Genomic DNA, 16,734 nt, shown 5'->3' with positions numbered 1-16,734 from the left:
ATTCTGGATGGAAAACTAAATAGAAACAGCACTTTCCTTTTAAATGATATTCCTTCAGTCACAACGGATGCTGCTGTCATTCTCTTTCACCATTATTTTTGTAATCACTGGCAATTTTTGACCTTTCAAGCAGCTAACCTAATTCATAAAGGATGCCACTTCCTAATTAGTGGAGACATCAGATCCTCAGCCTCAAACAATTCAAGAGTTGGCCTAATGAGAGTTAAGAGAGCAAGAGGGGCTGCAGAGATCGCTCAGTGAGCTGAAGCATCTGTTGTCACCCAGTAAAACTTTCTAATCATTAAAAAGAAAGCCAATATCTCAGAAGAGACAATGGAGAAATGCACCAAATGCAGTGCACATGGGCACGGCCAGATTGGCAAACAGCTCCTGCACTGCAGCACAGCGAGCCCCTGTGCACTGCAGAGAGTAACAGAAGCAAACCTTCACGGAAGGCACACTGAGCTTCTGAGCAAACTGCTCTGATTGCATAAATTGATGAACCTCCGCTCAGCCGAGCGCCTGCAGAACCCTCTCCATTCCCACAGGCATAATCAAAAAATGGAGCAAGCACAACTTGGGACAAGATATCCTGACCGGCAGCAGCAAGCTGTGCTGGGTGGCATGCCCAGCCAAAGGCACAGGCAAGCAGCGAGGTGCCAGGCAGCACACACCTGTGGTTACACAAGGCTCGAATCCAGCCCTGGGATTTTAACTGAGAGTAAAGCTGTGCAGACTCCTAACACAGTTTCTCAACAGGCCAGCTGTGGTGAATTTTCACAGACTGGTGGAAACTACACTTGTGTTCAACACACTGAAAGGAAGAACAGTGTACAGGTACATCTGCACCTGCACTCCCGGACACCTGAATGCCTAAAGCACTGGAAAGGCTGAATGGCTTTGCCTCTTGCAACTCCTGATCACTTATAATTCTTGCTCCTGTTCTCTTGTATTAAGTGCATCTGTAGATCATTTGCTTTGTGGTAATACATGTATTGCTGGATGGGGCTCTGAGGAGCTGATTGATTGCTGTAGGTGTCCCTGTTCATTGCAGGGAGGTTGGGCTTTAAGGGTCCCTTCCAATTCCAACCTTTCTATGATTCTATATTATAATATAAAATAAATATAGACTATGTATATAACACTGTATTATTTGCAACTACTGATTAAAAAGTAGTGGAGAGTGAACTCCTACAGTGTTGTAACTCTCTTGAGGAGTGGCCTCAGAACATGATTTCCACCTTTTTTCCTTGTATCAACCCGGCCATCTTTTCTGGAGGGTAAAACCACCGGCATTTTATTCTCACTTACATCCCTGTAATTTACTTCCTTGCTACTGGGACTAGATACTTCTGAAAAGGAAATTAAGAAGAGCACAGATTTCATAACCACTCACTTCGAAACAAAATGGGAAACACCACAGTGTGTGTGCAGAAAAACAATTTCTTAAAATTGTGCTTGGCTGACCAAAAGAACTTAAAAAAAGAATATCGTGTATCTCAACTCCACGTGCAATCTGTGAGAGAACAGATTTGGGATGGACAAAGGTGTGTTTATAATCGCACATGAAGTGCAAGGACCAGACTAGCATGGCACTGCATCGATGCGAATGCTCAGGGGATGAACCGAGAAGTGATGCACCCAAACTTTGAGGAGCTCTGGGAAAACCTGAAGAAACTCTGGCACTTTAAAAGTTTTTCTGCACATGGTCTCTCTAGTATATGGCATCTGCATTATTTCTAGCTTTTAGTGCTATCAGCAGGAAAACGCACCTGGCCCCATGCGATGCCCACAGCTGACAGCGCTTTGCAAACGTACCCAGGTGCTTTGCTCAGCCTGAGCTGTCCTCAGCACAGCGTACCAACACCTACCTCCGTGCTGGTAAAAGAATATTAAACATTATAAAGACAGGCAGCACAGTGACGTTGCTGTAATGATGCACAATAGAACAAAAGGGGTCTTCACTCGCTGCCACATTCATTTCTAAAACCAAAGCTGCCTCTCCGATCTCAGGCACTGATGCTTTCCTTTCCTCCCACACCACCCAGCAGCACCCGCCCTGGTTTTTCACTGGAAACAACCTGCAGGACACCCCCTGCCTCTGTTCTAATTATCAGGATGGGAAAGAAGAGGGAGCTACAGATGTAGAATCCAGATTCTTGCCATGAATATATATATACACACGTGCAACTTTATGCTTTAAAAGATTAATTTCACAAGCTTTAAATTGCAGTTTAATTTGAAAACTAATTCAGCCTCATAATTGGCTTTCTGTTCAAATCACTGAGGCTAAAGATTTAAATTCTTAATATTCAGATGACTTTCAAGTTTCTGGCCCCATCTGTGCATTAGCCCATGGTGTTAATCTCTGAGGGAATCTCTTCTAGCATAGATATAAAATAAACAAACTGGGACACTAATAGAATAATCGACTTCTAAAATCCTTTTTTTTTTTTTTATTATTAAATATACTGCTTGCTTTTATGAGATTCTCTTAAATGCCATTTGCCAGATATAGATTTGGCTCCCAGCGATTTCATTTTTCACATGGCACACTATCAACAATTATTGTGTCAGAGTTCCATGAAATCAGGAGCAGACAGGGAAATTTCAAATTACAACATATTTTCATGTTGGAAATACTGATTTCCCTTTATTTTGAGAGACTGTCCATTTTTAACATGCCTTCACACCACCATAACAAACTATTCTGCTCACACAGAACCATGAGATAGAAAGAGTTGGCCAAAACTGAAGCTTGGACTTGTGCTATTGACTTGGAAGGGACCGAGATGTATCTATGGAGTCAGTGAACTGGAAAGGATGAATGGGAATGGAAAAGGCCAATCTGACAGAAACAAATGGCTTTGGAGAGATGCGTTAATTTTTGACAATCTCTCTGTTAAAACAAAATAGATACAACCCAGAGCAAAGCATTTGAGTCACTGCGGACCATTTCACATTGACCTTTTCAGAACCGAATACTTTGCTAAAGTAAGACATCCCACCCCACCATAAGGTGCTTTTTGTGTTGGCTGTATTAAAACTGAGCTTCTGGAGCGACCAGAGTAATTTTTCTCCATCACATTTTTGTTTTGTGACTAAATTTCTTTTATTTTTGTCTTTTCCCCCTCTAAAAGTTAAACACTCCCATCCTAAATCACTCTGAAACCATACGAACTGTCGTAAAGCATCACTCCGCTTCCCTGGGACACCCCTGGGAGGCAGGCCGGGTGTATTGCTGCAGCACAGGGCTCCTGGCAGGCAGTAATTGGGGTCGAACAGAGGGAAAAACCCACTCCAAACCTGTGCAGAGCCACGGGCTTTGAAAGGGCAGCAGGAACCCAGGCTGTGCGAGCCGTCTCGCTTTATCAGTGCTTGAAAGGCAGCTTGGGTAGCTCCGGGAGAACTTTGCTGATTAAGGCTGCCAGAGGGACCAGGGGGATTTCAGCTCTAGCTTGCAGCTGCATTTTTAAAACTTGGCTGTGTTCTTCATATAGAGGCAAAGTTCAAAGAGGCAGAACATTATTCAATATGAGTAAAACATGGCCTTTTAAGATACACTTTCAAACAGTGGCTCGTTAAATCAAAACAACTTGTGAGGGGAAAGAGAGAAAGGAAGAAAGATGGTCATGTGAAAAAGAGAATCCTGCGTTGCTATTCCTGCTCTGCATTTCTGGAAGAGCCTGCATTTACACATTTAAGCTGTCCAGCTGCATGACCTTAGGCTAGATAAACCAGAAATACATTAACATGTTTCACAGAGTATCAAAAAAGGAAAAAGAAATGCAGTGCAGTGTAAGAGCCAGCACACACTGAAGGATTTACATAGGGCAGGCTGCAACACATGCGTTCACACTACGGAGAATTTTTTATTGAGAGCATTGCGCTCTGGTGTCAGACACTACTTCAATTAAGTTATTATAATCTTAACCAGCACCAACAACCTATTATAATTAATAATCCTTGATGATTTCTTTTCTATTCCTGTCAAGGGTTGCTTCAAGGTGACTCACATGCTGCAGAGCTCCTGGGAGCTCGGGAGGCTGAGAGCTGAGCAGCACTGGGTCACAAGCCCTGCTGCTGCCCCAGAACTCCACACTGTTGCCAGCACTCCAGCTCTTGGACAGTCCCCTGTGAAGGCTGTTTGTCTCGTAGGCTAAACCAAACCTGCTCCTTCCATGGGAAGCAAAGTGCCCAGCAGCACTACTCCACAGGCTGGAGTGCACCGTCCTTCCTGCATTCCCATTTCCTTGGTTCATGCTACCTCCTTTTGCCTTGTTCAATGCAGAGAGAGCAGGTTACGTCTTACACCTTGCTTGGCCACCCTCCCAGCCCTGCAATAGCCAGGCATGCTTTGCAGCCATCCTGCAGGCAGGATGCTCTCCTCCAGCTCTCCACATCCCAGCTGCACAACGGGACCAGGCTGCAGCATCTTCTGGAGGCACTATTCTGCCCACAGGATCCTGTGCCAGATGCTATTGCTTTGCCCCATGACGGCACTGCAGGGCCTCTCTTCCTCTTAAATGCGATGGGCTCCATTGACCCTGCCAAGCAGCCTTGCAGGGGCTTTCCCTCCAGCTCAAGGTCACCGTGCCCTGCTCGGTCTGTGCTCAACAGCTTATCTGTGATGGTCTTGCTCTGGGAAATGTTCATGGGTAGAGTTCGAGCTCCATATGTCCCGTTTCCTTTTTTTAAAATCTGGGCAAAATTCCTACTGACTTCAAGCAGACATTGGCTGCTCACACTAGCTGCCCACAGAGTCAACGTTTATTTGGGATACTAACATTACAGTTACTTTTCTCATAAAAGGTGCTCAAATTTATTAAGAACATTACAGATACTACGGCAATCAAGGAAAGCTGCATTTTTAATCACAACCATTATAAATGGGCATATGGAGGATGTGAGAAATAACAGTCGCACAGAATGCCCAGGGAAGCGTTTTCAGTCCTCAGGCACAGTTCAATACCAATGAATAGTGGAAAATGAATGCTCAACTCCTATATTATATAATAAGATTTTTTGGTTTGCTTGCAGCAGATCTCCACTTTATACATGGATATACTCACATATGCATATGTACAGAGGCACATGTAACTTGCTGCTGAATCAATATTGAACAAGTTTTGCTGTTAGCTCTAAGAGTACCCAGTATCTTTCATTTGTCAGCCATGGCCACAGACAATCACAAATTCTGGGTCCCTGTTTTTCCTTTCCAAAAGCTGCTGTTGTGCCTCCTTAGTTGTTATAATATTCTGAATCAACCTAAAGAAGCTTCCAAATCTCTGCAAGGTCTACGTTTAGCTAAATATATTGCTTAGACTTGTGTCTGCACAGAACAGGCATACATATCTTTGAGGCAAATGAGGAGCATGCAGACTTCCACAGACAGTATCTGACCTCTCTATCATTTTCTCAAAGACATAACATCATGTTTATTGCCAGGTACATGGAATGAAGACCTCGGATACCCGAATTCCCAGATGGATTTATAAAAGCAAGGAACAGAAATTCAATACTAATATAAACCTTTAAAAGAATACTGACTAAATGGGAAAGGGGAGGAAAAAACAAATACATCAAAGACAAATGTAATTGCTTTTGAATAAAAACAGATTGCTTTCTACCTACCTGCCTCAAAGGCAAACACTCCAGTCTGGGATACAAAACACCACAATCACTGCTGGAAGCAGAGACACAACCATTTTGTAGGCAAAGGTATCCTATTCTGATTTAATAGCTCAAAGGCTTATCTGGATTTCAAACAAGAAGAGGATGCAATTTGCTGCTTCTTTCACACAAATGAGCACAGCTAGTTAAAACATCTGGGAACACTTTGAATATTGATTTGTCCTAGAGTAAGATGTAAGGATTTTGACTCACTGCGGAAATATATTAATCTTCCAACCTTGATACGCTGCAAAGTGGCCTTCAAAGGGAAGGAGGAGAAGTCCTCCTGGAAGACAGCATCAGAACGAGCTGCCAGGGGACTGCTCGCTCACCTCCCAAGAGCAGGGTTTGCATCAACACCTGCACCTCACCCCAAAGCACACCCATAAGGAACGCTGCACCCCTCCGTTCCTCAGAAGTACTGTCACACACAGTGCCCAGAATGTGTCACCATCACAGCCTGTGCCTCGCAGCGTGGCAAGACGATCGATCACAGCTGCGATTCACCTTGTTAGAAGCAGCGGCCGCCGGAGAGTTCTCAGTGACACCTCCGGCAGTGGAGGAGCCATGACGGATGTTCTCTGACACCAAACAGAGCCATGTGGTGCCTAACCCCCAGCTCAGCCTCCATTTACCTTGGAAAAAGTCTCAACCTGATTTCAGGTGACTTACAAAAGCACCGGTGACGGTACCCATACCAGTTACGTTCAGCAACAAGCTAAAGCAATCCTGGTTGCCACATCAGAAACTGCATAGTTCTGCTGCACTTAACAGCTCGACAGCATCAGGGAAAAGAAGGCATTAATGATCCTTACAACTGCATTTTCCAAATATATAAGCATATTTGTATAAAAATCATCACTTGCACATTGTGTACAGCTTACACTTTTGCTAACTTTTCACTCATCATTTTTCAGAACATCTGCTTCTGATTTTTCCAAATTTTACCCTCTGTACAAAAAATCTGTGAGAATGGGGGAAGACCTGGCAATCTCAGAGGGACCCCAGGAGCATGACTAGGTGAAATTTACAGGTCCCTTCCAGCTCAAGCAATTGCGATTCTATGGTTCCCACCAACAGGGCTGCATCAAGTCCCATGTGAGACAACAGCTCCATGATACTGAGCTTGTAAACAACTAGATTAAACACCAAGGAATTGGGTATTTGACACTTTGGTCATAGGATCACGAAAAGGCTGGATTTGCTTTCTGTACTTGTATTTGGAATAATGGCACTGCATACCTGCAATGAGCATATGAGAAAGGCAATACAAAGCATTACTTCCCAAAGCTGATGTTTTTGCAAAATCCACATCTAAGAAGGGACTGCCAGGATCTAACTCTAACCCCAGTTTGCACTTTCTCTGCATCAGGAGAAATAGATATCAGCTGAATTGTTCTCACCTCCATCAGTCTTCAACAAAAGAGCCAGCAAAAGAAAAGCTCTCCTCCATTCCCCATATTTCAAGAGGAGGCAAAGCCACCAAGGCGAGATTAACGTTTGAAAGCTTGTGATAACTTTAAGACTTTTTTTTAAACTGTACCTGGTTTAGAGCCTTCATCAACAGATCCATTATACACTTGGTTTATAAACTCCGGCCTGTTGTCATTCATATCAATCACATAGATGTAAAGGTCAATAGGATTCTCCACCTTGTTTCCATTCATATCCACTGCATGAGCCCGGAGCTGGGAATAAGCACAATGAAAGCATAATATCAGCAATTGAATTTGTTGCAGAATGAGAAACCACACTTTGCAAGAATTGGCTTTGCCTCATAAATACTTTCTCACAATTGAACCGAGCGGGTATGTAATTCCAGGAGAAAGCAGTGATGTGGTTTCCATCTGAACTCCAGACATGCACACTTTTTCAAAGCTTAACATAATATTGAAATAATATTTTAAAATATTGTCAGTGGAAACACTTAGACTCTGGTGCAGTGATGCCATGCCCTTCGCAGCTAATAGACCGCTCTGTTCTAATTTCTAAGATGTGCTGAACCTAGTCTGACAATCTGAAGAGCAAATTTTGCTTAGTTCCAAACACAGTGAGGAAATGAGATTGACTCGAGAGGCTTCTTATGGGAACCTGCAGCCTTTCATACCCACAGTAACAGGGATTAATAAGTGGAGAGATTCCAGAATGGCGTTAGTATTGTTTATTCTTTCTTTAATCATAGTCTCTAGGAGCAGCAACATCAACCGAGCCCATCGGTCTATGCACCAAAAGACACAAGAACAGTCCCTTTCCTTCAAATGCTAGGAGCCCCCGTGTGCACTTAAGGATTAAATATTTTCTCAGGCTTAACTAAAATATCAGTGGTGAAGCATTACGATAACCGGAGCCACAGCGTTAAGTCCTCAACTAAAGTGGAACTGCAGCTCTATCTTATTAGCAATAACCATCAGTAATAATGCTGGAAAACAAGAGCATCTGTTTTCTGAACAAAAGGGACAGCTACAGCATGTCAAAATGAGTAATTAATAAAGCAAAGCAATCAACATTAGACTGGAACAATCAGTAACCAGGTGAAGAAAATGGATAGCTTGCTCATTCAGGGGAACAGATGGCTACTCTAAATGGTGCACATGCTGAATGTCGCTGTCAGCCTCCAGAAAAAGGAGACAAGAAAGAGCTTTGCAGCCCATAGGTGGGCACTGGAGGTACCGTGGCACGGTGCTGCAGTCCTTGCCACCCCTCGTTGCTTGAATACTTATGAACAAGGGACCCTAAAACCCATTTTGGTGATCACGCTGTGTGCTTCTTCCCTAACACCTTGTGATGGGCAAGCAGTGGGTGCTGTGCTCCCCAGGTCAGGCACTGGGTGCTGCAGGCATGGGAGCTCCCATGCATAGAGGTCTCCATCTCCTCTGAAGCGTGACAAATACACACACTAATTGTATTAGCGCTGGCTGCAGCTCTCGCTCTCCCTGTGCTCATGATTGGTACCACTTTCTTCTTCATGTGTGGCGTTCAAAAGTCCAGAGCTTAACAAAAGAAACTGCATGCTGCTATGATAGACTGGATTAACATTTAATCAAGCAAAGAGAACAAACTGCCACGTGAAATATTCTGAACGGAGAACATTCTTTAAAGGAAGTTAAAAAGCACTTTTTCTTTAGTGACTGAAGAAGTCTGACTTTGCTTTCAATGTGGGATGTACCATTTGTATTCCTCAATTTGTAATGGTCTTAATATCTGCATTCCTTGCCTGAATATAAACTGCTTTGACTCCCACCTGTTGAGCTATCCTTCATCGTGTCAGATGTAGCAATTCAATAACTTTACAAGTCAAAGGTCAGATTGCCTTTGAAAAAAAGTAATTCGGAGCTAAAATTAAAGTTATTATCTTCAAACTGAGGCAGCACTGGGCTGCTTCTTGCTATATTTCCAGGAGCGGAAATGGCTCCATTCAGAGATAAAGCAGAGAGCAAGGCTGATATCTTCCCCCTCAGATCTGACTTCCCCCTGCAAATTTTTAATTACATTTGAGAGCTTTTGTTTGAAATCTCCAGGAGTTAGGAATTTCTCAGCAACACGTGTCCATCTGCTTCTTGCACTCACTGAGCACACATATCTATGACTGGAGTGCTGCTACCTGCGCTCAGTGGAAAGAAGACTCAGTGAGACAAAGGATCCTCACCTGCTTGCAGTGAGCCAGCAAAGCACCAGCATGGGGCTGAGCTATGGGAGAAGGGCAGTGCCTGGGGACATGGGCATTCTCCTGTATTTCCATGAGTTTTCTCTTTGCACAGCCTTTGAACAGTTCTTTGTGGTCACATATCTGTATCCTTTCACTAAACACTGCTCTTCTTCTGTGGTCTGTGTCTACTGCAGCAGAGGGACAAGAGATGCTTGAGACAGAGCGTTGTATCTAAGCTCAGTTCAATGGGAGCTCTTCCTTATTGGAGATTGTTCCTCATTAGACACCACTCCCAGAAGAAGTTAAAGGAAATGGACTCAACTGGGCAGTCTGTCCACTAACTGTACCTCCAAGGCAGATCAGATACTGCCTTCCTTAAGTCCTCCTCTCCCCATCCCTCTAGCCCTACTCTTTGTGCTCATCCCACATCCTCAAGCCAGAGAACAATGCTTTGTTCTGAAGTCATTCTTGAGATGCGAAAACAGGGCTCATTTGTGCAAGGCACAGTGCGAGTGTACCGCAGCTCTCAGCAGATCAGGTGTGCCCAGTGGGTGCTTTGGGAGCAGGCGGATGGATGGGATGGAAAGCAGATGCACGCAAATGCTCCTCCATTGTGAGTGACAGTGGATAAGGCACAAAAGATGATGACTGCCCTCAGACAAGCACAGACATCACCTAGAGCTGGAAAAAGCAGTACTGGAAAGGGCAGGGACTTCCACCACACACCAACCAAAGAGTGGGCTCCATATTCCTGAACAAATACTGTTTGAAAGTCTGACAATTGTTGCTACATATTCTGCAGCAGCCACCACAGGTCTCTGAGGTTTTTCCACTGACAGTCTGCCGTGTAAATGTGGCTGTTGGCATACAAATGATTCAGTATCATGATTATTGATTACACTGGAGGCTGGTGGTATCTGAAGGTAGTTAGTCAAAGTCAACACAGTGAATTGTGTTAAATATGAGTATTACTTATGCACTAATACTACTAATACAAATATACATTATCAATCAGTGACAGAGACTCCAAGCAATAAGCATACAATGCCATGACTAATTTGTATGCTCTTAATTGTGATTAAAAGTGCAAATTAGGATGTTGTGACACAAATGGCTGGCATTACTCACTAGAACTGAGTTAAAAATATTGGAATTAGCTCCCACGTCCGTGAATTTTGACTCATCTCTTTTGTCTCCTTGCACTGCAAATAACTCCTTCGCAGACTGCAACTAACCTGTCCTGCTCCAGCCATCCCAGACATGATGTCATGGATCTCATTCTGAAGGCACACACATGTGTCTGGGACTGGCTGAGGACTCGCTTCTCAGTTCCTCCACAATGCACTTTACTTACGTACCAGAAGCAGTGATGACTTATTGACGTGACAATGTTGTTGATGGCTTTTACACACAAAATGCAAAATGCCTTGGAAAACAAACTGCTGATTTACTATCCCTAGGACTGGCCAACTGCAGCTTGACATGAAACTGCTGTCTGGATCAGGAAAGCCATTTGGAGTCGCTAGTTCTGTCACCAGTGAAAAAGGGCTTTGGGAATGTAGTTACGTAAGGTGGCTGCATGCAGAGTCTCACTGGGCAGCAATAACCATAAAGGGCTGCCTGCAGGAGATGCAGCGACAATCAGAACCCAGCACAGATGGTAGCAGAAGGGGTTGGGCTGGGGCTCACACCAGGAGCATGCCATGAAGCTGTGCTCCCTCACATGCAGCTCCAGGTCACCTTCCTGACCACATTTACAGCTGGCATTGCATCTGGGATGTCTGCAAGGTCCCTTGAGAGCTTGTGCATTGCTTTGTAGTGCAGAGGAGAAAACAGCTGAGGCCCACATAGGGCTGAACTCGTGGCCACCAGCACTGCAGCCATGCTGTGGAGTCACCTGGCAGACACGGCGAGCCCCAGAGGCACAGCCATCCCTGCATGCATCACACAGAGCACATCCTGAAAAGCTCATGAAAAACTATGGGGAAGTTCTGCTACAGAACTAATGAGAAAGCATCCATTTCTCCTTAGGGAAAAGGTAGGTTCCATCAGATGAATGTCTTGCTAAGCGTAGGGAGAATTAAAATAGTATTTAAAAAATTGGTCATCCCAAAGCAAAACAGATAATAAGAAAAAACGTGTTACGAATGTAGGAGTTAATGAAAAAGAACTCTTCACCTGTAGGCTCACAAACACTTGCAATTTTTTTTTTTTCCTTTTTTTATAATTAGATTTTAGATCACCTGGAAATGAATGCAGCAAGAACACGCTCAGCAGTGACAGAGGCACCGAGCAGACATTCAGCTCAGGAGTGCAGAATGCTGGGCTTCCCTGGCTCTGGGCACTGCAGCCTCACTGCTGGCCTTGTCCAGCATGGGGTCAGGCTCAGAGCATCCAACAGAGCTCAGGAAAACCCCACAGCAGGTGTCAAACCAACACAAAGATGGTCGGCCCTGAGTCACCACTTTCTGGCGCTCAGTATGAGTTCCAGGTCTGCTTTTGCCTTTCACTGAGTGGCTGGGCTGTCTGAAGTGGTGAACATTCACTGCCTTCTCCAAAACCTGGAACAGCCACAGCTCGGGGCTAGATATTTATTCTGGAGGCTGGCCCTATATTTCCAGCTTCCATGATGGTCCATTCCTACTGTATGAACACTGTACCAGTGCTCTGATCACTGCTTTGGAGATGATGTATTTATAAACGCTTTGTAAGGGATTATTAAATGAACAATTGATGATGCAATAAATCATCAGTCAATTTCTACTGAGGCTAAGGGATCTAAACATTGTTTACAGCCATGACTGAAATGATCTCTATCATCTTCCATTGCTCTGCTAACAAAGATTTTCTATCACTCACCATTCTTGTCTGTAAGCTTTCATAACATATTTATCAGCTATCCACTTTCCATAACCTGTATGTTCCTGTAACCTTCAGAGAGTGAATCTTTTACTTGTGCCTCGAGCTGCCAGGTCAAGGTTTCTGTAAAGAACAGGAGGGCTGGAATTCCAGTGGTGTGCAGCATTCACAGAGGTGACAATTCAGTCTGCTGAGTTCCCTGAAACCCTCAGGTTAATTTTGCTATTAGGGCACTGCACAAGTTTTTACTGCAAGGAAACCTTTTTCAGCACATTTTTTGACTGAAAGTGTCCATTACTAGACATCATACAGAATCCATCTAAAGCATTTATGTGTATAGTTTTACCAACTACATCATTTTATAATAAACCGGCACTGCTGAAACAATATCAACAATGATGAGATGACACACACAGTATCATCTCAATATTCCTTTTCCAAAATGATTTCCCTTCATATTTTCACAGGCACAACAAACAAAATAATTGTTCATGTTCACAGAGGATAAAATAACTTCCCTTCAGACTCCCCTTCACCCAGGGGAAATCTCCTTTTTCCACCCAGCTGAAGAGGTAATCCATTTCTTTGTCCTCCCACCCCAGTCCCAAAGCTATGTCAACATGGTTAACTGGACACCTGATAAAGCTGACAGAATGTGAGTCTCTGATGGAGCAGTTGGGGATGGTGTCAGTGCAAGTGACCCATATTGCATCACTGACATCACGGCATCCCTGGAAAGGGCTGTTATGATGCCCACAGATGTGGCTATTGCTAATATAAAGCAATCCATGAAACAACCTATTATAGCCTCTCTGGGAGACAACTAAAGCGTAGATACAGAAAGCATTTGAAATTTTGCAGAGCCATCATGTGAGGTGCAACACTTTTTTAAAGCAATTTGTGGGGCTGTGTCCTCTGTGCAATTATACCACGTAATATACAGACTGTGATTTATATCACAACATAACGACCAATTACACTTAAAGCATACTGCAGGTAGAGTATTTTATGAACTAGGGTAGTGAAAGGCAGCACTTTTGAGAGCAATTAATCTTAATTAATTCCCTCGTATTTAATATTAGCCTATCTGCATATTTAAAAACCTATCTGACACACCCCCATCATACTGCCTGAACATCTCCTAGTAATTTAAAATGAAAAATGACGATGCCAATTATTGCATGTTTAGCTGCAGTAATGATTCCTATTAGCAGTTTCCCAAGACATGCTAATGTTGCGGATGGTTTCGCACGGTTTTGAGGGGTTCAGTCCACAGATAAATCTGCAAGGATTTAATAAGCAGTGTGCAGTTGCACCACTTTAAAGAAATGGGTGACTCTGAGCTGGAAAAGGACATTGGTTTGATGCAGCTTTGCACTGGCGTGGCTGATAGAGCCTGCAAACCCTGATAAAACCCCAGCTGTCTTTTTTTCCCTTGGCATATCGTGCTTACATGGTAGGAAGCTCTTTCCTCTCTGTCCATCGGGCGGGTCACATACATCCTCCCAGACACAGGGTCAATGCTGAAGACTTCCATTGGCGGCTGGTCGGCTCCCACTCCGGTGATGCTGTACCTGATATGGATCTCTTTGTCCTTATCGGAACGAATCTGGATGGAATAACAAAGGCAACAGTCAATAAGCTTTGGACAAAAGCCATATGGATGTTTAAACAACTTTAAAGATCTGAGCCTGGAAGCTGCATAAATGTAAAACTGCTGTCAATTTTGACAAGGAACTCGAGCTGTATGCCGAAGATTTGGGAAAAAGCCAGGAAAAGTTTTTTCCATATATTTTGTTATTTTTTCTCCACTTTTATTCATGATGATCCTCTAGGAATCATTGAAATTCTGACTTTTTGCCTTAGATGTGGGAGAATATATATGCACAAAAAAATGCCGTTTACTTGCTATTGAAACCATAAGCTCCTGAAAGTGCCCAGATTGTGCAGTTACAGCCAACATCTCACAGCTATTCACCACTTTCAGAAATGCTCCCTGCTGTCCCCTCCATCCTCTTCTCAGTACACGTAACCGTGCACACAAATGTTCCCATGACATTTGGAGAGCTAAGCTTCTTGCTCCTGCCTTGTCCAGCCCTGCAGGATGGAGGAGGGAGGCTGGGAATGCCTGGTGGGACGTTATCATTTGCCTATTTGCCCATTTGTTGAGGAAAGGCGCATCTGGCACATTGTTTTTGAAACTCCTTCCCTCTCATATCTTGAGAAACACATAACAAATCAAATACAGCATGATGAATTACATGTACCTTGAATTTAGAGACAAGAAAATAAAAAAGGGAGGTTAATATGTTGTCCTAGCAACCCTGACTATCTCTTTAAACCCAAATTTAATTTTCTGATCAAATGCTGAAAGAAGTTCTTGCAACACCATGACTATTCCTGAAACAAAGTGCAAGGTACAAATAAATTACCACCCCCAGCACCATCACAAGCCATCCTGGCAGCATAAAGCAGTGCATCTTTTTCCTCAAACAGGTCTATGAATACAACAAAGTAGTGAGGAGATAATGGAAATCTTGTGAGTGAGTCCATATCAGCATCTCCGCTCTTGCAGCTGCCTTGAGGGGGCTCAGCAAGGGGCAGGAGGCCCCAGAATGGGAAGCAGAGGTGCCTTCCCCAGCAGTAAGGGGTTGGGATGGGCCATGGGTTGCTCTCGCACTCCTCCCACACATCACTCATTGCTATTTCCTCCTCTCCCGACACAGCGTGCTGAACGTTGGTGCAGAATGACACCAGATCCCCAACAAGCATCTCCAAGCATCTCCTTTGATGCCTTCGTCCCGATCATTACCAAGTTTGTACACTCGTTTCTTCGCACTGCCTCCACTGAGCAGTCTGCTGCTGCCAACAGCTAATGATGTCAGTTATTGCTTGGCACCGTGAGGATTGATTCGTGCTGCACCCACACTGCTGGAGCTGAAGGTCAGGGAATACAGACAGTTTCATCTGTCTTTCTCTACAGGATTCGCTGTTTCTTTAGGCTATTAGCGCCAAGAAAAACTGATAGGGCTTGCTCTGGTGTCATCACTTAGAATAGGTACTGGGGACACAGAGAAAGTGCCCTCGTGCCGCACACTGCCGTTTATGCAGGTCTGAGTGTGCCCAGTGGGTATTTGTAATAGGGACCCAACCAGTCAGGCAGGAATCCAATTTTCATTAGCAAATCCATGGGTGAAGAAGAGTATATTAAACCTAAGCTTTGCTTGCACAACTGTGGTTTTAATGATGGCAAATGGCCCCTCAGCTCAGTAACTGAAGTCTGTAGTGCCCATTTTTAGAAACTCAGCTCTCACCCCGTCAGGTAGGTAGGGCTGGAAATGGGATTTATGTGAATATCTGTGCAAATGAATAACTGAAGTCAGGAGTTCAGGCTCTAACCCACTATGCACGTTATTCTAGCTAGGTTCAAGGTAAGTGAAAACGTAGGAAGTTGAGTCAGTGTGGGGTTTCCATCTCTGAAATTAAGAAGAAAGAACAGAAAAAGGTTTTTTAACTCGGGCCACATAGCTGTGTGCCCGTCACCATCAGTGTACCTGCATCAGGGTGTCTGCACTTTTGCAAAAGCTCACTGAAGCACAGAAGCTGGGAAGAGCACCGCAGGCACAGACCCAAACCCAATTCAGCTCACCTGCAGCCATGACTAGAGCACAAGTACCAAACAGCAAACCAGCCTCCCTCCAAGAACTGAAATGGAAGCAATTTTAACCTGAATCACAGAAGAGGGGTGTCTGCCAGTTCTTCGTGGACATTTTTATGCTCTATTTCCTGTTGCATACAGTACCCCGATCCCATTGTGATAGAAGCATTAGAAATGCATAGAGAGAGACAGAAACATGGAAAAGGAGACTGGATTTAAATATTTAGTGCTAAAGGCACTATATTTTATTTTCAGGAAACACAGATAAACAGAAGCTCTCTAAGAAAGCTATGTACAGTTTAATAAAGTGCATGCTATAGGATGTCCTTGCAGCACTTTATTAGCATTAATAGGGTCTAAGCTGTCTGTATGTAAATCACTGCAGATCTGTGAGATGAAATATATCATAAGACCCACACAACTTACCCAATTATGCTATGAAAAAGTCCATGAGATGATTATACTGTACTGAGCAAAACAGAGACAGGGAAATACATTGCAAATATTCAGCAATGACTCATTATTCGTTGCTAATTGCCAGCATACTACAATGGTTTGCTTTTTACCTGCACTTAGCTCCATTTCCATTAAGAATACAAAGATGTGAAATGTTCAGAGAATACGTACAAGCAGCACTTGCCATAGAAAGTTGCAAAGACCACTGACAATGAAGCATAGCACATATTACTACCAGGGAGATATTCATCGCAAAAAGGCACACACTTATATTGGAACATGTAATTTTAGTGCTTTTAATGAGATTAAAAAAAAAAAAAAAAAAGAATTTTTTTAACAGTAATCCTGTAACATTTTGACCAAAAGTTTCATTTGCATAATTCCCAGGGTGCAATTTTGTAAATCTTGTTGAGAAGTTAAGAACATTATCTGAATACAATGT

The 16,734-nt window shown here is 43.6% G+C and overlaps 1 protein-coding gene across 1 annotated transcript in view; it reads right to left on the bottom strand.

Moving 5' to 3' along the window:
- The window catches only part of CDH4 (cadherin 4), a 420,515-nt gene that overhangs the window by 75,845 nt on the left and 327,936 nt on the right, over positions 1–16,734 (bottom strand). The window contains exons 5-6 of the mRNA XM_085241473.1: positions 13,632–13,787; positions 7,217–7,361 (exon numbers count right to left, since the gene is read on the bottom strand). Of these exons, the coding sequence (XP_085097599.1) occupies positions 7,217–7,361; positions 13,632–13,787 (301 nt within the window). The remainder of the gene's footprint in view (positions 1–7,216; positions 7,362–13,631; positions 13,788–16,734) is intronic.

The sequence above is a fragment of the Meleagris gallopavo genome, chromosome 22 (genome assembly GCF_905368555.1).
Source record: "Meleagris gallopavo chromosome 22, MGAL_WU_HG_1.1, whole genome shotgun sequence".
NCBI classification, from domain to species: Eukaryota; Metazoa; Chordata; class Aves; order Galliformes; family Phasianidae; genus Meleagris; species Meleagris gallopavo.
Note: the sequence above shows the minus strand (reverse complement) of the source record. Positions and strands in the feature narration are given on the sequence as shown.